A 19,428-nucleotide genomic window follows, 5' to 3' on the forward strand; every position below is an offset into this window, starting at 1 on the left:
AAGGGAGCCTCCTGGGCATGCCGCCGCCAGGATCTCAAAACCCCACACTCCCTCTAGCCCCTTCCTTCCTGTCTTGTGAACCAATCCAGTTCTCTTTGACTTTTGGCTCTCCTGAAATCCTCCCCCACGGCTCCAGGTGAGGTGGGAGGCAGAGCTGGGGAACCGTGGAACACCTCCAGACCCAGCTGCCTGGGAGCCTGGAGTTGTTAACCAGCCTTAGTCCGGTGACTTTGGCAAGTCCTTTGCTCCTCTCTGGGTCTGGAGCTTCCACCATACAATGAGATGTCAGCTCACAGCCCCTCCCTGGGCCATATGGAATCCTCTTGTGAGCTTGGCCCTGGTCAGCCCAAAGAATTGTGCCAAGGGGTGGGGCCACCTGCTTTGGCAGTTTAAGCCCCACCCTAATTCCCCTTCTAGTCCTTAAGCAGAGTCTCCTCTCCCTTGTTCCACACGGCTCCCAGCAGTTGTTCCTCAGGCCCAGGCAGAGAGCCCGGCTTAGCGCCAAGTTTCCTGGTTGAGGCCTATGAGAGAAAACAGGTTAAAAGTTCAGCCCTTGTTCTCTCCCAGAAGAGCACCTGGTAGCTATCTTGGAGGAAAAGGAAACCTTTTTCAGCTCCAGAGCGGCACAATAGAATTCACTTGCTACCAAAAGATGCCTCTGGCACTGACTCCACCGTCCCTGGCACCCCTCCTCCCCATCACCAGCCCCGCAAGGGGACACAGCGATGACATCAGCCATAGGCGGTCATAGGACACTGGGCCTCCTCCATTGTCAGCTTCAAGCCCGACTGGGGTCACCTCTGGCTGAATGCTTCCTCCCATCCACGCGCTCCACCGGGAAGTTCAAGACCTCTGCATGTTCCTGGCTGAATTTCTCACAGGCCCGGGCACTGTGCACCCTGCCCCCACCAGCTTCCAGTTCATCCTGGTGCAGGCTATCCAAATCCAAGTATCCAGAAGTTTATAGCGTCCGAGGCTGGAGATCTGCACCGCCACTCTGCCACCAGCCCACGGGATCTTCAGAAGTTCTCTCCCGTCTCTGTGCCTCACTGCCTAGCTCGGGGAAGTCAGGCTGGGCCACAAGTTAGCATCTCAAGTGGCGGGGGTGTTAGTTTCCCTGGCCTGCCGTGGTGGGGAGCATCGTGCAGCCACGGGGGCGTGGGGGCGGGACTGGGCGGAGTGAGGCTCCCGCTGGGGCACCACCCACGCGCGCCTTCGAGCTAGGTGGTGGAAGGTCCAGTTGTGACCCCAAGTCTCTCTGCCTGCTCTCTCGTGGCTACTTGTATTCACGCCTTATCACCACTGCCCGACCGGTGAATTCACAGGCAGGGTCTCTGCCCCTTCGCCATTTTCTCTCTCTCAGGTCCTTTGGTGCGGCCTCATGGTAAGGGAACATCAGGATATGTGTTGAATGAACGCTTGAAGGGGGGCCAATATAAATCTACCATTGTGGTTCAGCTCAAGAAGTGTTTTGAAATTCCCCTATGGCAGGGAAGGGGAAGTGGAAGTGGGTCCCGGCTCATCTGGGGGAAGAAAGGGGCCTCTGGCCCCTCGTAGTCTTCTTCGCCACAGGCTGTGTGGCGCCTTCCTTCCAGCTGCTGGAGTGGGGGAAGTGGGGCAAGTGGGGGGCCCTGGCTGGTTCAGAAGCTCATTTCTCTGAATTTCCTCACCCCAGAGGGCAGGTGACAGACTTCTGAGCTACAGCACAGGGTTCACCCTCAACACTCATCCCCATCCCCTCATCCCCACTCCTAGGCCCATCCCAAGAGCACCGTCTTGACTGAACCCCTAGGGGGGAAGCCCCCCTGTGGGGGGACACTATGGAGGACTCCAGGTGCCTGGAGAAGGGGGAGGGTGTCCCCATAGGAAGTTTGGGGCCAGAGAGCCGAGTGGAGTAACTGATGGGGCTCAGCTGGCACCAAAGAGAGAGGCCTTCTAAGGGCCACAGTCCAGTTCTTGAGAATTTGATGCAAGCTTCTCGAAAAGCAAACAGAGCACCCAGTTTGACATAAAATTTCCAGGGTTGCCCGGTGGATTCCTCTCGAGCCCACCCAGGAGTCCTTGGTTAAGACCCTTCTCCACCAGCAAGTGAGGTGGAAGCGGCACTAGCCAGGTTGGTTGGACAGGGCGGGCTGGAGAGGGGGAGGCGCGGGCCACCCACTGAAGTAGTGGAGCTGCGCCTTAAGGTGGAGCTCCGAGGTAGAACCAGACGACAATGGAAGGTGGGAGTGGGTGGGATCGGAGCGGGGAGACCTAGTGGGAGGTAGTCTGCCCCAGTACAGCCAGATGATTGATTGGTGCAATGGAAGTAGGTGGCGCCAGTAAAGAAGGCCCTTGAGGGGTGGGGGTCTTGGGGAAGTATTGACAGCACTGCAGGTGGGCGGCAGTGACTCTTGGCTTTCCTCACAGAAACTGCTGATGGATTCTCGGGAATCCACAGCGACGGGCGAGCGGGGCTGGATCGTGGGCATCCTCCGGCTTTAGGTGGAGTTTCCGGTAGTCCCCAAACCCGCTCTGGGTCCCCGTGAAGACCCGGGTTCTGCTGCAGGCCTGGACCTCGAAATTCCAGCCCCTTTTCCCTCCTTCAGGGCCCAGGGCTGGCCTCTTATTGCCTCGCCTCCCGGTCCCCGACTATTGATGGAGTGCTGGTTACCATGACAACATGCTGGCTGCTTTCAGCCTTTATCCCATCCTCAGGGCAAGTGCTGAGAAGTAGGAACTGGCGCTGCCCCCATTTTTACAGATGAGGAAAGTGTGAACTGTCGCTTTGAGCACCCACTGTACACATACGTATCAATAGCACCTTTATACACACTATCATAATCATATGGGGAGGAAACACCTCCATTTTACAGGTAAGGAAACTGAGGCTCAGAGAGTTGAAGCTACTACAGCTACACCTAGTTAGCGATGGGGGCTCAGGTTTGTAAACCAGGGCTGCACTGAGTCCTCTGGGCCCCCCTTTCTGAGTCCCCATAACACAAGGCTCCCTCGTCCCTGAGCTCTATCATCACACTTCCATGAGTCCTGGCTACTTCCCTGGGCCAGTGGTTTGAGCCCAGGTAGGCTGTGAGTCCCTCAAGAGCAAGAGCAGGCACAGTGAGAGTCCCTTCTTCTTCCGGCACCAACTTAGATACAAGCTGTAAATGGACGTGCCTGGAAATTCTGTCCCAGTCCTGCCACCACCAGCTGGGTGATTGGGGGGCCAGTTCCCTTAACTCCGTCTGAGCTTCAGTTTCCGAGGAAATGATGGCGTACCGTGCTCTGCAACGACCGTTGTGCCTTCCCTGCACGGTGTCAGCACAGTGCCTGGCAGAGGGCGCCCCCCGCCCCCACAATGAGTAGCTCTAGTCGTACCACCATCATCATTGTCATGGTCATCTGTTTCTATATCATTCCCTCCTCATTCCCGGCCTGAGAGGGCTCTCTGGGCTCCCCAGTCATCAGTGCCTCTTCCCCCACCCCAGCTCCTCCCACTGGGACTCGGCTGCCGCCCCAAGGAGCTGTATCCCCTTAGCCCCCCACCCCCACCCCAGGCCTGTGCTCTCAATAGGCAGGGCCCTAGGGTCAGGCCTCTTTCTGTGGCTCTTTCTCATCACCAGTTTTCCATCTGCGAAGGCGGCCGGGCCCGCAGCCCCCCCCCAGCAGGAATGAGGCCAGGCTGGGCTGCAGGGCCCCCGGACGCAATTATTTGGGGTGTTTAGGCTGCAGGGCCTCCGCATGTTAATTAGAGAGAGGGGAGAAAGGCAGAGTGCTCTAATTAAGTGCTCTAATTAAGTTCTGAAGAAGAGCAGTGGTTGTAACAAGGGGCTGACTTTGTCACATGGTGCCACCAAAAAAAAAAAAAAAAAAGCAATGTAGGGAGCTTCAGAGCCTCCACTGACGTCGAGGCTGGGCCAGTAGGCTCCAGCTCAGCCTTCCCCACAGGCACTGGCCCTTCACAACCTCAGCCCTCCCCAGACCGGCAGCCACTACACAGCCCCGCACAGACATGGCCCAGATTTCTGAGGAAGGCAGAAGAACAAAGAACACCCACTGGCGGGCGACACCTCTATTACCACCTGCCTCACCAATCCCCCCCCCACAGTCCCATTTGGCAGTTGGGGAAATAGAGGCCCAGCGAGGGGAAGTGACTTGCCCAAGGCCATGCATCAAGTTAGCAGAGCTGGGACAAAACCCAGGACTCCTGGGGTACTGTGAGCCCGTGTTTCGAGGCAGCGTGCACAAGCATGGGAATGGGTCTAGGGCTGTGTGACCTGGGTCAAGTGGCCTCGCTTCCCTGGTCTCTACTCGCTCATCTGCAAGATGGAGATGATGATATACCATATTGATCATCATGACAAAGAAATGAGGTCCCGCTTCAGCACCCACCCCAGGCCGGCATGGGTGGGAGGGGGTGCTCTGCTGTTTCGGCTCTTTTGGGTCTACCCCAGGGAAAGCCAGCCCAATGACAAAGGGGACACAGGAGAAGGAGGGGGTGGGAAGATACTCTCAGCAAGCTGTCAGCCCCACTGGGGAGACCAGGCCGAGAGGCCCAAGGGTGCCCCGCCCTCGCCCAGGCTGGGGGTCCCCGAAGACCCATGGGACAGTCAGCGAATGCAAACTCTGCAGCCAGAGAGAGCCTGCTACAAGAGGCTCCAGGAGGATGGACAGAGAAGATGGGAGGGTACTCGAGGAGGGCACAGAATTGTGAACAAAGGCTCAGCACATGAGTGAGCTTGGCTTGTGAGAGTCTGTGAGGAGATACCAGTGCCCTTCATCCCCAGACTTCCATGGCCCTGCCCAGCCCCCACAGCAGTGGGGCTCGGGAACTCTCAGCTGCATATGGGAGAGCCAGGCTGGGGCCCAGGGAGGGTGCCGAGGCACCTGCCATAGGCAAGAAGGGTAGAAAGCTTCTCTCTGGGTCCCCTAACCATTTTAGTGGTATCTTAACCACGTAAGACCCCCAGAACTGACTGCCTGTCTTCCCCATCATGGGGCTTAGGGCTCTTCTTCCGCAAGACTGGAAATCCCCTGGGGCAAGGACTGTGTCTCCCTGGTCAGAATAGGAGTTCCCAGTAGGCAAACGTTCTGACTCCCCCATCAAATTAGTACTCCCCAAGCACAAAGCTGTGTCTGCTCTCAGCAGAGGGAATTCCCTTGCGGTGGGCCTCTCCCTTACTGGTGGGAGCTTCCCAGGAGCTGGGGCCTCGTCTCCTTTATCACCCCGAGAGTGAGGGTCACATCTCCCATATTAATCAGGGGAAAACCAAGAGCAGGGTGTGTGCCCTTCCCATCAGATTGGCATGTCTCCTTCACAGACTGGGGAATTCTCAGGGCCAAGGCCATGTCTCTCCCTCAGCTTGTGAGTTCTCTGATGGTATGGATCACGTCTCCACCATCAGACTAGAAGATGCCTAAGGTAGAGTCCGTGCCTCCCCCATTAGACTAGGAGGCCCCCAGTGGTAAGAGTCCTATTTACCCCCATTGGACTGAAGGCTTCCCTAAGACAGGGTCTGTGTCTCCCCTATAGACAGACAACCCACGGGGCTGAGCCCCATCTCCCCCACCTGACTAGCATTTCACCCACAGTGGGAAGAGGTGAGTGGCTACGACGAGAACATGAACACCATCCGTACGTACCAGGTGTGCAATGTGTTTGAGTCGAGCCAGAACAACTGGCTACGGACCAAGTTCATCCGGCGCCGCGGCGCCCACCGCATCCACGTGGAGATGAAATTCTCGGTGCGTGACTGTAGCAGCATCCCCAGCGTGCCCGGCTCCTGCAAGGAGACCTTCAACCTCTATTACTACGAGGCCGACTTCGACTCAGCCACCAAGACCTTCCCCAACTGGATGGAGAATCCGTGGGTGAAGGTGGACACCATCGCGGCCGACGAGAGCTTCTCGCAGGTGGACCTGGGGGGCCGGGTCATGAAGATCAACACCGAGGTGCGGAGCTTCGGGCCCGTGTCCCGCAGCGGCTTCTACCTGGCCTTCCAGGACTACGGGGGCTGCATGTCGCTCATCGCCGTGCGCGTCTTCTACCGCAAGTGCCCGCGCATCATCCAGAACGGCGCCGTCTTCCAGGAGACCCTGTCGGGGGCCGAGAGCACCTCGCTGGTGGCCGCCCGGGGCAGCTGCATCGCCAATGCCGAGGAGGTGGACGTGCCCATCAAGCTGTACTGTAACGGGGACGGCGAGTGGCTGGTGCCCATCGGACGCTGCATGTGCAAAGCGGGCTTCGAGGCGGTGGAGAACGGCACGGTCTGCAGAGGTAAGGGCCGCGGCGGGGCAGGTGCCCCTGCAGGGGCGCGGAGCTGCTATCGGCTGCAGACTTGGGCCTGGGGGGTGGGGCGTGGGGGGCTCAGGCTGGCAAGGGCAGTGGCCTGGAGCCGACCGTGAGACACTCTCTGGCCGGGCTTCCCAAACCTGCAGCCAATGTTCCGTGTCTTACAGGGAAATGTTCGAAGAGCGCTTCTAGAATGGCGGTACATGTATGTCCGGTGGGGAGCGGGCAAGGTGATTTTCGCGGGCATGGGGATAAACGTTTCTCATTTTAATTATTACGTGAATATTAACAACACCGAGTGGTGCTGTACGTCTTCATTTACAAAAGTGATGTTGTTTCATTGGTAAGGAAATAAGGCTCAGTAAGGAACAGGGATGAGTTAACCTTTAGTGGACTTTTGCTGCATCCGTCAGTACGGGCCAGGCTGGACGGAAGTGACTGAACAGTAAAAGTTTATTTCTTGCGCAACGCTACCTGTCCGTCGGGGGTTGGCTGGGGATTCCGCGCTCGGGGAGCCAAGTGGATGGAGGAGCCACATTGGGAATGTGGTGATGGTGAGGACAGGGAGACGGAGGGCGAGATGGGTGGCATGCTGGCCCCTGAGCTCTGCCTGCGGTGGCGCATGTGCCCCTCCCCTGCACGCTTCAGTGGCTAAGGCAAGTCACGTGATTCCCTCTGATGCAAGGGGCGGGGGACGAGCAGGCCCACCGTGAGCCAGGCCTCCTGACCGCCCCTCGTACTGTGTGCTAAGCACTTTGTGTGTCTAACTTACTGCTCCTCCCAAGAACCCTGGGAGGGATGCTGCCATTTTACAGGAAGAAGTCGAGGCTCGAGAGTTAAGTGGGGGAGCCAGGAGTCTTATCCAGGTCGTGTGATTCCAAGCCCAGCCCTTGGCCATGGTGCCACTTGGCGTGATTTAAGGAGAAGTCCTGAGTAAGCAATAGTACAGGTGCCGTTTGACTGTGGCAAACAATCAAGATGCCCGCTGGCAAACATAAGAAGTTTGTAAGAGGAACTGCGTGGTGGTAAGAAGGCTGTGAAGGTAGATGGACTTGGGTTCAAATCCCAGGCCTGCCTGTTATTAGTTGTCTGTCTGGGGCTGCACGTGAAACCCTCTTTCTTAGGGTACTTGTGAAGATTCAACAATTCAAGACTATAAAACACTTATAATGGCTTATAGGGCACAGTAGGAGCTTAATAACTGTCAACTAAATGAGATGTGATGTATACAAAGCCCGGCCTGGTACAGGTACTCCACGGTGTGAGCTGGATGGTGATTTAAAGCCTACTTGCACCACCTCCTCTTGCCTTCCCTGTTGGAATCAGATCCTAGGGGTCCTCCAAATGCCAAGCTAAGAGTTTGCAGCCGATTCTAGGGTTCCTGAAGTGCCAGACCGCGTGGCCTGAGGGGGCTGCGGTGAGCCTCCCCTTATAAAATGCTGTTGTGTCCACCATCCCCGTGGTTCCTGTCTCCATGCTCCGAAGCAGCATTTTAGAGGTCCCGGGGAGGAAAAATGGGGGTGCCCGAGAGAGGAGCCGTGGCCCGTGGGGCAGCTGCAGCTGTGCTCTTGAGAGATGGTGGCTGTGTGGACGGGGTGTCCACGCTGCTAGGAGCAAGGGTGTGAGGCTAAATGAGAAGGTGGCATGTACGCTGGAGAGGAGAAGGGAGGGAATTATCGCTTGTGGGGAGGTGATGTTGGTCCTGGAAAAGAGTCAGGGAGGTTGGGAGAAAAAGCCAGTTTCTGGGGGAAGATAACAGAGCTGGCTTTCTGTACTTGAGTGTAAAAAGGGCACAGCCTTGGGAGGTGGTGGGCCATGGGGGGGGGGGCAGAATCAGTCACTTGCTCATTATTCACTCATCAAACCTCACCCGTGCCAGCTCTGTGTCAGGCCTTGTGCTGAGCATCAGGTAAGACAGAAGAACGCAACGGTGGTGCTGTGTTCTAGGAGCCACAGTCGAGCCGGGGAGACAGACTGTAAGTGAACAGGGAGAGAATGCCTTTGACTGGCTTTGACTGGAACCACCTGGGCTGCAGTGGGCACAGAGAGAGAAGGAGGTGACACAGAGGAGGTGACACTGGGGCTGAGTCCTGGGAGAGGGTTATGTTGACTAGGTGGCCCGGGCCTTCCAGAGGAGGGATCTACAAGGATCTGGGAACGTGAAGCAGTGCGTCCCACTGCGGGGACTGGTACAGCGTCTGGCATGGCCATGGCTAAGGGCTCGGGGAGCGATGCAGGAAGAACTGTCCCTGGAAGTGCCCAGATGAAGAGTTACGTGAGTTACCCATTGTTGCCCAACCAGTCACCCCAAAATGTCACAGCTGAAAACAACAAACATTTGTAATCTCACAGCATCTGAGGGTCAGGGACCCAGGTATGGCTCAGGGGGTGACTCTGGTGCAAGGTCTTTCCTGGGGCTGCAGTCCGGCAGTTGTCTGGGGGCTGCAGTCTCATCTGATGGCAGCACTGGGGCGGGGTCTGCTTATACATTCACCACGGTTCACCACGGTTGTTTACAGGCTTCGGTCCCTCGCCACAGGGACTCATGTAGGCAGTGGCTTCCCCCAGAGGGACTGACCCGAGGGAGTTTAAGAGAGCACCCATGACAGAAACCATCATCTTTCTATGACCTCATCTCAGAAGTGACATCTCATCGCTTCTGCCATATTCTCTTTGTTAAAAGCCAGTCACCCAGTTCAGCCCCCACTCCAGGAGAGGGAATTACATGGGGTGTGAGTGCCAGGAGGTAGGGTCACCGGGGCCAACAGAGAGGTTGTCTGGCATGGGCAGGTCCTCCAAGGCTGAGCTTCTCCTTGCAAGTAGGCCCTGGCTCCCTCCAACCCACCTCCCCGGACCTACGGCCTGCCCACCCCGGCCCAGGCCCAGGCCCAGACCCAGCCAGCCATTGGGTGTGAGTGGAGGCCAGTCAGGGTGTGATTAATGAGCTCAGGAAACCAGAAGGACACCAGCTGATGCTCTGTGTTACAGCCACCCAGCTGTGGGGCTCTCCAGCCCAAGTCCTGCAGGCACTGCTCCCACTGGCCTGGGGCGTGGAGGAACGCTGGTTGGCAGAACTCTTTCTCCCTCTCAGCTCAGGGATTCGGCCTTGACTCTGCCTCAGCATCCACTGGGAACTTCATTAAAATGCAGATTCCTGGGCCTGGTGCAAACCTCTCCCCCAGGTCTGGTTCTGTGGCTCTGAGGTGGGGCCAAGAATCAGCATTTTGAAAGAAGCAGCCTCATGCTTCTGTAACAGGACCATTAGCTCAGACAGACAAACAGGACTCAGAGCCAGACAGATGACCATGGGCCCAGCACCCCCACGGGCCCTGGGAGTATCCACCCTGAGGGATGGGAGGGGTTGTTAGCAGAATTTCCGGGAGAGTGTTGTTTGGAAAGATCCATTTAATATCAAAACATAATTTGATAGGAAAAACTCCATTGCTTCGTTAATACAAATTTGAGAAGATAAGGCTGAATAAAGTCTACCTGACAGGTGGCGAGTAGGTGAGTCCTCATGGGAGTGGCACAGCCATCCCCGGGGCGGGCAGGGTGGTAAAGAAGGGCTGGGAGTTCCCAGCACCCTGAGTCTTCCCCAAATCTGTAGGCTACATCAGATGGCTACGACGCCATCTGACCAGCTTCCTCCAGCGCCAACTGTGTGCAGGGCATAGTGGGGAAGGGAGGGGCCTGGAGAAGCCAGTCAACCGCTCAACAAGCAAGTATTCAGTACCCTCTGTGTGCCACTTGGCCCTCCAGCCAATACAGACCGCCCCCGATTTACCATGGCTCGACTTCCGCCGGTCCGACTTCTGTTTCAACGTTCCGACGGTGCCATGGTGATGCATATTCAGCAGAAACCGTACTTAGAGTTTGAATTTTGATCTTTTCCTGAGCTGGTGACAGCGGGTCTCATACTCCTTACGCTGGGCAGTCAGCCACGTGAGCAGGGCGGTAAACAAGTGATACACGTGCATCCCTTCTGCCCCCGTGTGACCCATCTTTTTTCCACGTTCTGGACTGTATTCAATAAATTGCATGAGACGTAACAGGCTTTGGGTTAGGTGACGTTGCTCAACTGAGCACGCTTCAGGTAACCTAGGCTAAGCACCTGTGTTTGGTAGGTTGGGGTATAAAGTGAGTTTTCCACTCACAATGTTTTCAACTTACGGTGGGTTTATCAGGGGGTAACCCCATGGTAAGTCGAGGCAGGTCTCTATGTATTGAGTACCGTCTGAGCCACGCACATACCGGTGCTGGGGAACATGGAAGGGAACGAGGGGGATACGTTCGCTGCCCTCCCAGAGTGTTTAGTCTGGGTGGGTGGACAGAAGAAGATGGAGGGAAAATGTTAGTGAGCAGATAAATAAAATAGTTATAAGCTGTGATGAATGAAGGGGGGGGAATGGAGCAGTGGAGGTCAAAGAAAGACTCGCTTTAGCCAGGTGGGCCAGGGAAGGCTTCTTGGAAGAGGTGTCGTTTGAGCTAACAGTGGCTGCCCTGGGAAGCCTGGAGGAGAACACCTGAGATGCAGGGTTTGGCTCACTGGCTCCTGGGTGAGCAGGGGACTCTGACACATGGAGAAGAAGGCAGAGTATGATCCTTCCAGAAATGAAGTCCATCCAGTCAAAGCACTTTGAGAATATGAGAAGGAAGGCATCTTTTCTGACTGGAGGTCTAGGAAGGCTTCAAGGAGGAGGTGGCATTTGAATCAGGCCCTGAAGAGTGAGTAGGATTTGGATGGGTGAAGGGAGGGAGGTCACTGTAGGTCAAAGAGCCAACTGCATGAATAATGGCCCCGAGGTGTGATAGTATAGGGTGTGTTTGGTGGGTGTCCAGTGCCTTGACTGGGGCGCGTGTTAGGGTACGACTTCTCCCTACTCATGCATCTGTCCAGTTTTTATTGGGCGCCTGATCAGGACCTGTACTGGCCATGCAGCTGCCAGGTGAGGGACTCCGGGGACTTTCTTCAGAAGAACTCTGTCCCTTTCTCCCCCCTCCCAAGTCCCCAGTCTCCTCAGCATCACGGTCCCCACTGGGGTTTGCCGCCAGCAGATCTGCCGGGGGTGGGGGGGTGGAGGCCCTGGAATTCCTCCCCTACAGCAGTGGCTCCCCCCCAGCATCCAAGTCTGTTTGCCTGACTCTTTCCAGATGTTCATGAGCTCGATTGGGAAGGTGCCTCTGCCTCAGTGTCTCCAAGTTTGTCTCTGTAGCCCTATTTCTCTTGGTCTCTCCTTCCCTAGCTCAGCCACTACTCTGCCCCTGCCCATCAGATTTCACCCTAACCACTGTTGGGGGTGCTGCCTTCCTCTCTCCCAACGGCTGACCCGCGTCTATAACAGATCTGGAGGCAGCTCCACAGCGGTCGTGATTGCTGCGTGCTGTCGGGGCGTAATGGGATTTTTAATATTTAGCTTGGACAGGGAGAGGGGCTGCGAGCCAGGGGGGAGGGGAACGGGGGTGGGGGGCGGTTGCACGCACATGTTGATCCTCTGGCTCTAGCTTAGACTCCCAGTTCCCAGCTGCTGGGCTTCTCACAGCCTCTCCCTCTCCTCCACCCTGCCCTGCCTGGCAGCCTCCGTCTCCGCCCCCCCCCCCACCGCCCCCACAGCCTCTCCTTGACCTTGACCTTGGGGACCTGGTTTCAAACCCCAGCTCTGCCTAACTGTGTGACCTTGGGCAAGCAACTGACCCTCTCCCAGTCTTTGTTTTCCCATCTGCAAAACAGGATAAACACAAAGGTTGCCGTGCAGAGTCAATGAGAAAATACCTAGAAAAATGTTATAAAAATAAGAACAGGGACTTCTACCAACACTGTCTTCTGTTGTGAGTGTTTGGGGGTTTTTTGGTCTCTGATGAGCTTTTTATTTTGAGGAAAAAAAAACTTTTTCTTATCACAAAAGCAATGTAGGTTCGTTGCAGAATCTTTAGAAATTACTGAGAAGCAAAAAGGAGAAAATTAAAATCATCCGGAGGTAGCGACTGTCAGCAGGCTGGGGGACACCCTTCTGGCCGTACTCACACGTATTGATTATGTTTAAAGAAAAAGTGAACTTCCCGCTAAAAATATGCAAGGGTTTCTGACTGACTAATATTTTGTGGACACTTTTCCATATCGTGATAGATCTCCAGCCCGTTTGGAAGGCTCTTGGAATTCCATGGGAAAGATGTGTCATAATTTATTTACCAGTCTTCTGTTGACCGACACGTAGATTGCTGGCCATTTTTCACTATCTCAGCGAATGCCGGGATGATTGTCCCTGTATTTTTGTGCACTATTACTGGTATTTGAGTAGATTTGTTTCCAGATGTGTAATCGTGGGGTCAAAGGGTATGTATGTTTTTTAGAGCTTTGATGCACACTGCCAAGTTACCCCCCAGAAAGGCACGGCCCAGGTACCCTCCTGGCAGCAGACTTCCGGAGTGTCTGTTTCCCCACATGCTCACCAGCAGGAGATATTCTGCCTGTCGCTTTATTTTCTGCTTCTTTCCCAGGATTCTGTGCTCCCTTGGCCAAGGTAGGGAGAGGCCCAGGGATGTCTCTGGGCCTTCAGTGTTGGGTCCTGGGCCAAACTCGGGGTGGCCTCCTTCCTACCATGCTCTCAGCTCCAGCCCTGCCCATAGAGGCTGGACCAGTGGCCCAGATGTGTCTGGCGAGTCCGTGGGGTAGGGTGCGGTCAGTCTTGGGGTGAGGAGGAGGGAGGCCGCCAGCTGGCAGGGGCTGCGCTGGCTGGGGAAAGGGTGTGAGGGTTGGAATGCTGGGTGGGTGGGAGGAGAGGCCCAGACCCCCACACAGAAGTTCTACTGCATCTCTTCAAGGGCAGGGTGGAGACACCCAACTGGGGGAGGGGAAGGGCTAACAGACACCCCCCTCCAGACCCCCAGACTCAGGCCAGGCCTGAGACCACACAGGCCAGCCTTTTGAGAAGGGGATTGGATGGGGAGCCTGGCCAACACACTCAGATTAGTCAGTCCTTGGCTCTTAAAAATTGAAGTGCCCCTTCCCCCGCTTCCCCTTCATATATGCTCTCAAAGCATCTTTGTGTACAACTATTCATCCGTCTGTCCATACGTTGGTCTGCCTGTCCAGCCAGCCAGCCGTCAGAGAGTCACTGAATACCAGCTCCTGATTTATTATTATAATTATTATTATTGCTCCTTGGAGGGATCAGTGAGGTCTTCACAGAGGACCAGGAGGTCACATACATTTGGTGCTTTTCATATGCCGGGCGCTGTGGCAGGCATTGGCATGTTTGGAAAGATCAGTGATGGCCCCTGCCCTCAAGGACCACCCAGGCTAGAGATGTCAACAGATATATCTGCAGATAGTGGAGGTGGAAGCCAAGACACCCAGCCCACCCAGGGGAATGTCGGCCAGCGTCACAGTGCTCAGAGGAAGGCTTCCAGGAAGGGGAGCTGTTTAAGTGGAAGCCGAGTGAGGAGCAGGAATGAGCCAGGTGAGAAGGAGGAGATGCTAGGACCCAGAGGCAGGCAGAGTGGGCGTCCTTAGAAAGGGAGGGAGGGCCGCTTCAGCCCAGTTTCCTCTCTGAGTCAACCAAATGGAAGGATCTAGATACCAGGGCATGGGATGACATGGTTTTCATTTTCCCTCAGGGGTCTGCGCAGGAAATATTGAACAATTTTGGCCCCTGATACTCATAACAACCCTGCCCCCAGGCACCTACTGTGTACCAGACCCTGGGCCAGATATGGGGACTGCAGAGATGATGAAGACCCTTCTTGCCCTCCTAGAGCTTCCAGTCTGGGATGGGGGAGATGGCTCTATCTGTAACTATAGCCTTGGAGCACTTAGGAGGGAGTCAGGGGAAAGCTGGGGAGGCTACCTGGAGAAGGAGCCATTTTCCCAGGGCTTTGGAAAATGCAAGGAAACAAAGGCAGGAATTAGTCCAGAAAAAGATGATCAGAAATGATACTTTTAACTCTGGCCTCTTGCCGACCCCCAGACAAGATGCAGCCAGCTGGGGGTGGGGGTGGGGGGTGGGGAGAGGAGAAATGTTGGCTAAAGGAGAAGGGTAGAGGGGCTGCCAGGCTTTTTAGCTCCATGCTGTCAAAGGGCTGAGGAGTCCTGAGGACCAGAGCTAGGCAGTCCCTCCTGTGTGCCCAGCGCTGTGTTCCATGCTGTGCTCCATTATCTTTTGGAATCTTCTGTTGATACGATTAGCTCCATTTTACAAATGATAAGACTGAGGTCCAGGGAGAGTCAGCCAGTTGCCCAAGACCACACGACCAATAAGCAGCGGAAGCAGTATGGGAACCTGGCCTTCTCCAACTGCTGGGACAACTGATTAACCAGGATGGGGCGAGGCCTGAATGTACTCTGTCCTGCTCACCTCCCAGATTGCTGGGGGCCGCCTGAGATGTGGGAAGTAAAGGGTTTGACAAATAACCAATGGAGGGACTCTTGTTCAGGTCTATGGGGCCAGTCTGATGGGGCAACCAGGAGGGCTTCAGGGCAGAAGAGGGAGGTGTGCGGCTGAGTTGCTTTCATATGGAGATGCTGGGCACAATGGAATGTGGTCCCAGGGCAGAGGCTCAGGGGTAGAGAAGCCCTTGGGGGTCTCATTTCCTGCTCAGGGGGAGAAGGCCTCTGGGAGGGAGACCCATCCACCGTGGCTAACCTCTGGCCAGACAGAAGAGCCCACCTGCCCCCACACAGCACTTTCTGAACTCTCACCTTGTATCTCTAACCGCACACTAACCTTATTGAATGCCCCCCTCGGACTGGGAGCAGACTGGGGCCAATGGTCACACTCCTCGGAGGTGGCAGGGGCAGGTGTGCACCCTTGTGCCCCCCACTTCTGGCTTCTCCCACTCTTGCAGATGGCAGAAAGGCTCTGTAGCCGGCATCCAGCACTCTCGTTTGTTAGGACCTGTGGACCAGGCAGCTCTCACCCAGGGTCTCACTGTCTCTCCTTGACGTTGGGGATCATCATTTCTGTTTTACAGAAGAGGAAACTGAGGCCCAGAGAGAGTGAGCAGCTTGTCTGAGGTGACACGGTTAGGAAGGGACAGGACTTGAACCCAGGCCGTCCACCCCTGGAGCCCCTGTGCTGTCCTCTCTCAGCCTCAGCCTGGCGGGGGACCCCGAAGGCACCAGCTTGACGGTGTGGTCACAGGCTGTCTCCACAGCGCTCAGGCAAGACCATAAACAGCTGGGGATCTCCCCTCCCTCCAGCCGCTGCCTTTACATCTGGCGGGGCTCCGGGATCTGGCGAGAGAGGCCCGTTTATTGAGGAAGTTTATGCATTTAACAGTTTAAGCCTTTCTAAGCCTGTGGTACAACAGGATTTGGGAGCCGTTAACAATTCTGTGTGGTTAAGAGATTTCCATTGCTCTGCGGCAGCTGGCTCGGGCCCCACAGGCCCCACTCTGGCCTCCACCCCGCCCTGCTGGGGCACCCCCTCCCTGGGGCCCTTTGTCCTCAGCCCCCATCCCACTGTTTCTCCTTGTTTTCCCTACTCCCGGAACCTTTAAGGATGAACTTTGACCTTGGAGGAGGAACAGGCCCAGAGAGGGGAATTCTGGGAGTTGGCCAGGGCCATACAGCAGCTAAGAGGCTTGAACTGACCTGCCTAGCAAAGCCTGAGTCCCTTCGCCCACCCCAGACTGCTTTCCTGGGGGAGATGGGGGACATTATACTGTTAATTCCTCACTGACAGAGCTGACAGAGCCCCCTTCGAGCAGCATGTGTTCCATCCCTAGAGAGGCTTTGGACAGGCAGGGGGTGGGGTGACACCCACGTTCATTCACCTTGTCAGATACAGAGCTAGAATCAGAACCCAGGCCTCCCGAAGTCCTACTGAGAATTCTTCACACTCTACCAAACTGGGGGGGGGGGTTTCCATAGCTCGGGGCTGGAGGGGGGGGGAGGATGCCATTTGTAATGATAATGTCTTACATATGTACAGTATTTATTTACTTACACCCTGCCTTGTTCCAGAAAAGATTAGAGGCTGCTTTTGTATAGCATTTGGTCTCACCCTATGAGATACTTTGATCTGCATGATACCCACATGAGAGAAGCAAGGCGAAGGTTACCATCGCCATTTTAGAGACAAGGAAAACTGAAGTCAAGAGAGGACCTAACTGTCCCAGGGTCACATGGCACTTTGGGGCGGAACCGGGACTAGAACCCAGTGCTCTGGGGCTCCCTCTGGAGCCCCTTGTCATCTCTGAGATGTTCAGAGAGACAGCCTCCAAACTTTCTCTCCATCTCTGCAGGGATGAGACCCCAGGGCCCCCCTGAAACATCGCAAGGGACCTCAGTTTCCATCCCAGGTGGGAACTGGTGATCCGCCCCAGGGAGGAGTCCCTCGCAGCTCAGAGAACACGAAGTTTGTGTGCAGAGGGTTGTGGGGGTGGGTTTGGTGAGATGGGACAACCCACTCCTGACAACCTTGCAGATGAACCAACCCGTGGCTGGGGAACCAGCCGGGGTCCCCCTGAGGGTAGGCCGGCCTTGGGACTCCTACCCTGTCTGGTATGTCTGGCCCATGGTGTCTCCCCTAGGCCTTTCCAGTCTTTTGCCACGGAGTCCCATGGAGGTTGCATGATGCTATTGTTTTAGTCACATGGATTTGTTTCCTGGTCCTGGTAACTTGTCTGCCCAGCCAACCGACAGGCCCGCAAACAGCACACTCCTCTTTCACCGACGTCCAAACAGCACGCTCGCTTTGTCTCCTGTCCTCTCTGCTCCCTCAAGCAAAGGGCCCGCGGACGGCTGATCACCAGCCTCATCGTTACAAGACTGAGGCCCAAAGACGTCAGATGAAATCGCCTGTCCAGGGACCCAGCATCCCGTCAGGGTCCTATCCCAGCCCCCTGTACCTCCTGCCAGACCCCAGTTGTAAATAACAGAGACAAAAGCCCAAAGAGGAAGGGACACACCTTGGTGGGTGAAGCACTGGCTAGTCACCAGGCCTTACGCCCTAGGCTTGGTATCTATACTTGACTGAATCCTTACCGGCCCCAGAAGTTGGCTACGGTTGATATTCTCGTTTTTAGAGAGGAGGAAGTGGAGGCTCAGAGAGGTTAGAAAAACCCAGCCCAGGATCACACAGCTAATGGATGATGAGTCAGAAGTGAAATCCAAGACTGGTCCTCTTCCCCCTGGAATATATGTACAGTGTTTCATTGTTAGTAAGCTGTTCTCACAATTCTTACTTCATTTGATTCTCAACAACCGAGGCAGTAAGAGGGTATTACCCCCGCTCTTCAGATGAGGAAATGAAGGCTCAGTGAGGTGAACTGAGCTGCGCAAGCCTGGGAAGGGTCAGAGCTGGGACCACAGCCGGTTGCCAGGCCTGTTGGACCCTGGTACCCAGGCACTGGCCCTCCCAGCCCCCATCGTTGCAGCTCAGTCCTGTTCCAGGGCCTCTCTTGGACCCACTCACATCACACTTCTGCCCCGTCATTCCATTAAAACTGCTCAAAATTGGGGCACCTTGGGTGGCTCAGTCAGTTAAGCATCCAACTCTTGGTTTCCGCTCAGGTCATGATCTCATGGGTCGTAGGATCGAGCCCCACATCGGGCTCAGCACAGAGTCTGCTTGGGATTCTCTGCCTCTCCCTCTCCCTCTGCCCCTACCCCCACTTGCACTCTTTCTCTCTAAAGTAAATAAACAAATAGAATCTTAGAAGAAAAAAAAAACTGCTCAAAGCAGGACCACAAGTGACATCCACATCACCAATCAGGGGTCAGTTCCCAGGCCTCAGCTTCCCTGACCTGCCAGCAAACTTTGACAAAGTGACCCCTGCGTCTTCTGGGCCCGCGCTGTGTCCTGGTGTCCCCGCTGCCTCTCTGGGAGCTTCGTAGTCAATTCCAGCTCATCATCACCTCGAAGGACACCGTGCTGAGCCCATGGCCTTCTCTTCTCTCTCCTGTCTCTGGGTGATTCTGTCCAGGCCCCCGGCTTCAGATGCCCCCTCTGGACTTATATGCAGCCTGGACTCCATCTCTGAAGCCAGACTCACGTACCCAACTACCTCTCGGACATCTCCACCCTGCTTCCCCTTGCCCGCTACGTATCCTCTCCACCCTGCAGCCAGAGCTCCATCTAAAAATTAGGGTCATTATACCTCTCCTCTGCTCAGAACACTCTGAGGCCCCTCATCTTACACTGAGCAAAAGTCAAGGTCCTAAAAATGGCCCCCAAGGTCCTGCAGATCTGTCCCTCCCTTCTGTCTCTCTGACCAGTCTCCCTCCTTGCCTCCTCCACTCCAGACACACTGGTCTCCCTGATGGTTTCTTCTGCCTGGAATGTTCTTTTGTCAAATATCCCTCTGCCTTATTCAGGTCTCTGCCCAAATGTCACCTTCTCACCAAGGCCCCCCATTGTCCTAGTTTTGAAAAGAGCGCACCCGTGTAAACACACAGGTATGTGCATCCTGCCCCCTTTCCCTGCTTTATTTCTCTCCACAACCCTTACTGATGTTCACATGCTTGTTTGTTCCTTTACTCCTCGTCTCTCCCAGCTGGAGCGTGCACTCCCTGAGGACAGGCATTTCTGTCTTTACCCACCACTGTGTCCGCTTTCTAGAGTAGTGCCAGCTCCTGGGAGCTACTCGGTAAAGATTAATTGCAGAGCCCACTCACCCCGTGTCAGAGACTGGACCCTGCCACCCCTGATGTTCATGATGACACGAGCAAAGGCCCTCGGTGAGGCTGAGCTGCTTCCTACTACCTCCGGTGGGCTCTGGAGGGACCACCGTGGCCCAGATGCCCAGCGGGTCTGTCTGTTGTTGAGACAGATGTTTCTAGGCGTGGATGGAGGGTCCTTATTCTTGATCCTCAGCATTTCCCATAAAATCCCAAATCCTTCTCAGAGCTGGGGGCCTCAGAAGCATCTTCCCATCTTACTCGTGTTCTCACATCCCCAGACGTAATTCCGGCCCCCACTCCCTTGCCTGCACTGGCCTGACAGTGTTTGCCCTTCCTGCACAGAGCCTGCTGGGGCGCCCATCTCTCTCCAGGAGCTCGTGGGAGCCCACCATGTGCCCAGGTCTGTGCAGAGAGCTGGAGGAGATGGGAAGGAGGTGCCCAGCACCCCAAATCTCTTCTGGTCATGGGTTCAGGCCCTGACCCTACTTCCTGACTCACTGGGTCAGTGTCACAGTTTCCTCATTGTTAAATGGGG

General features: G+C 55.6%; 1 protein-coding gene across 3 annotated transcripts in view; it reads left to right on the top strand.

Moving 5' to 3' along the window:
* EPHB2 (EPH receptor B2) overlaps positions 1 to 19,428 on the top strand; it is a 124,761-nt gene that overhangs the window by 1,144 nt on the left and 104,189 nt on the right. For all 3 annotated transcript variants that reach the window (XM_008694872.2, XM_040618942.1, XM_040618943.1), the window contains exon 2: positions 5,572 to 6,256. In XM_008694872.2, coding sequence (XP_008693094.2) covers positions 5,572 to 6,256 — 685 coding nt within the window. The remainder of the gene's footprint in view (positions 1 to 5,571; positions 6,257 to 19,428) is intronic.

This window comes from Ursus maritimus, unplaced genomic scaffold (genome assembly GCF_017311325.1).
Source record: "Ursus maritimus isolate PB19 unplaced genomic scaffold, ASM1731132v1 scaffold_32, whole genome shotgun sequence".
Lineage (NCBI taxonomy): Eukaryota > Metazoa > Chordata > Mammalia > Carnivora > Ursidae > Ursus > Ursus maritimus.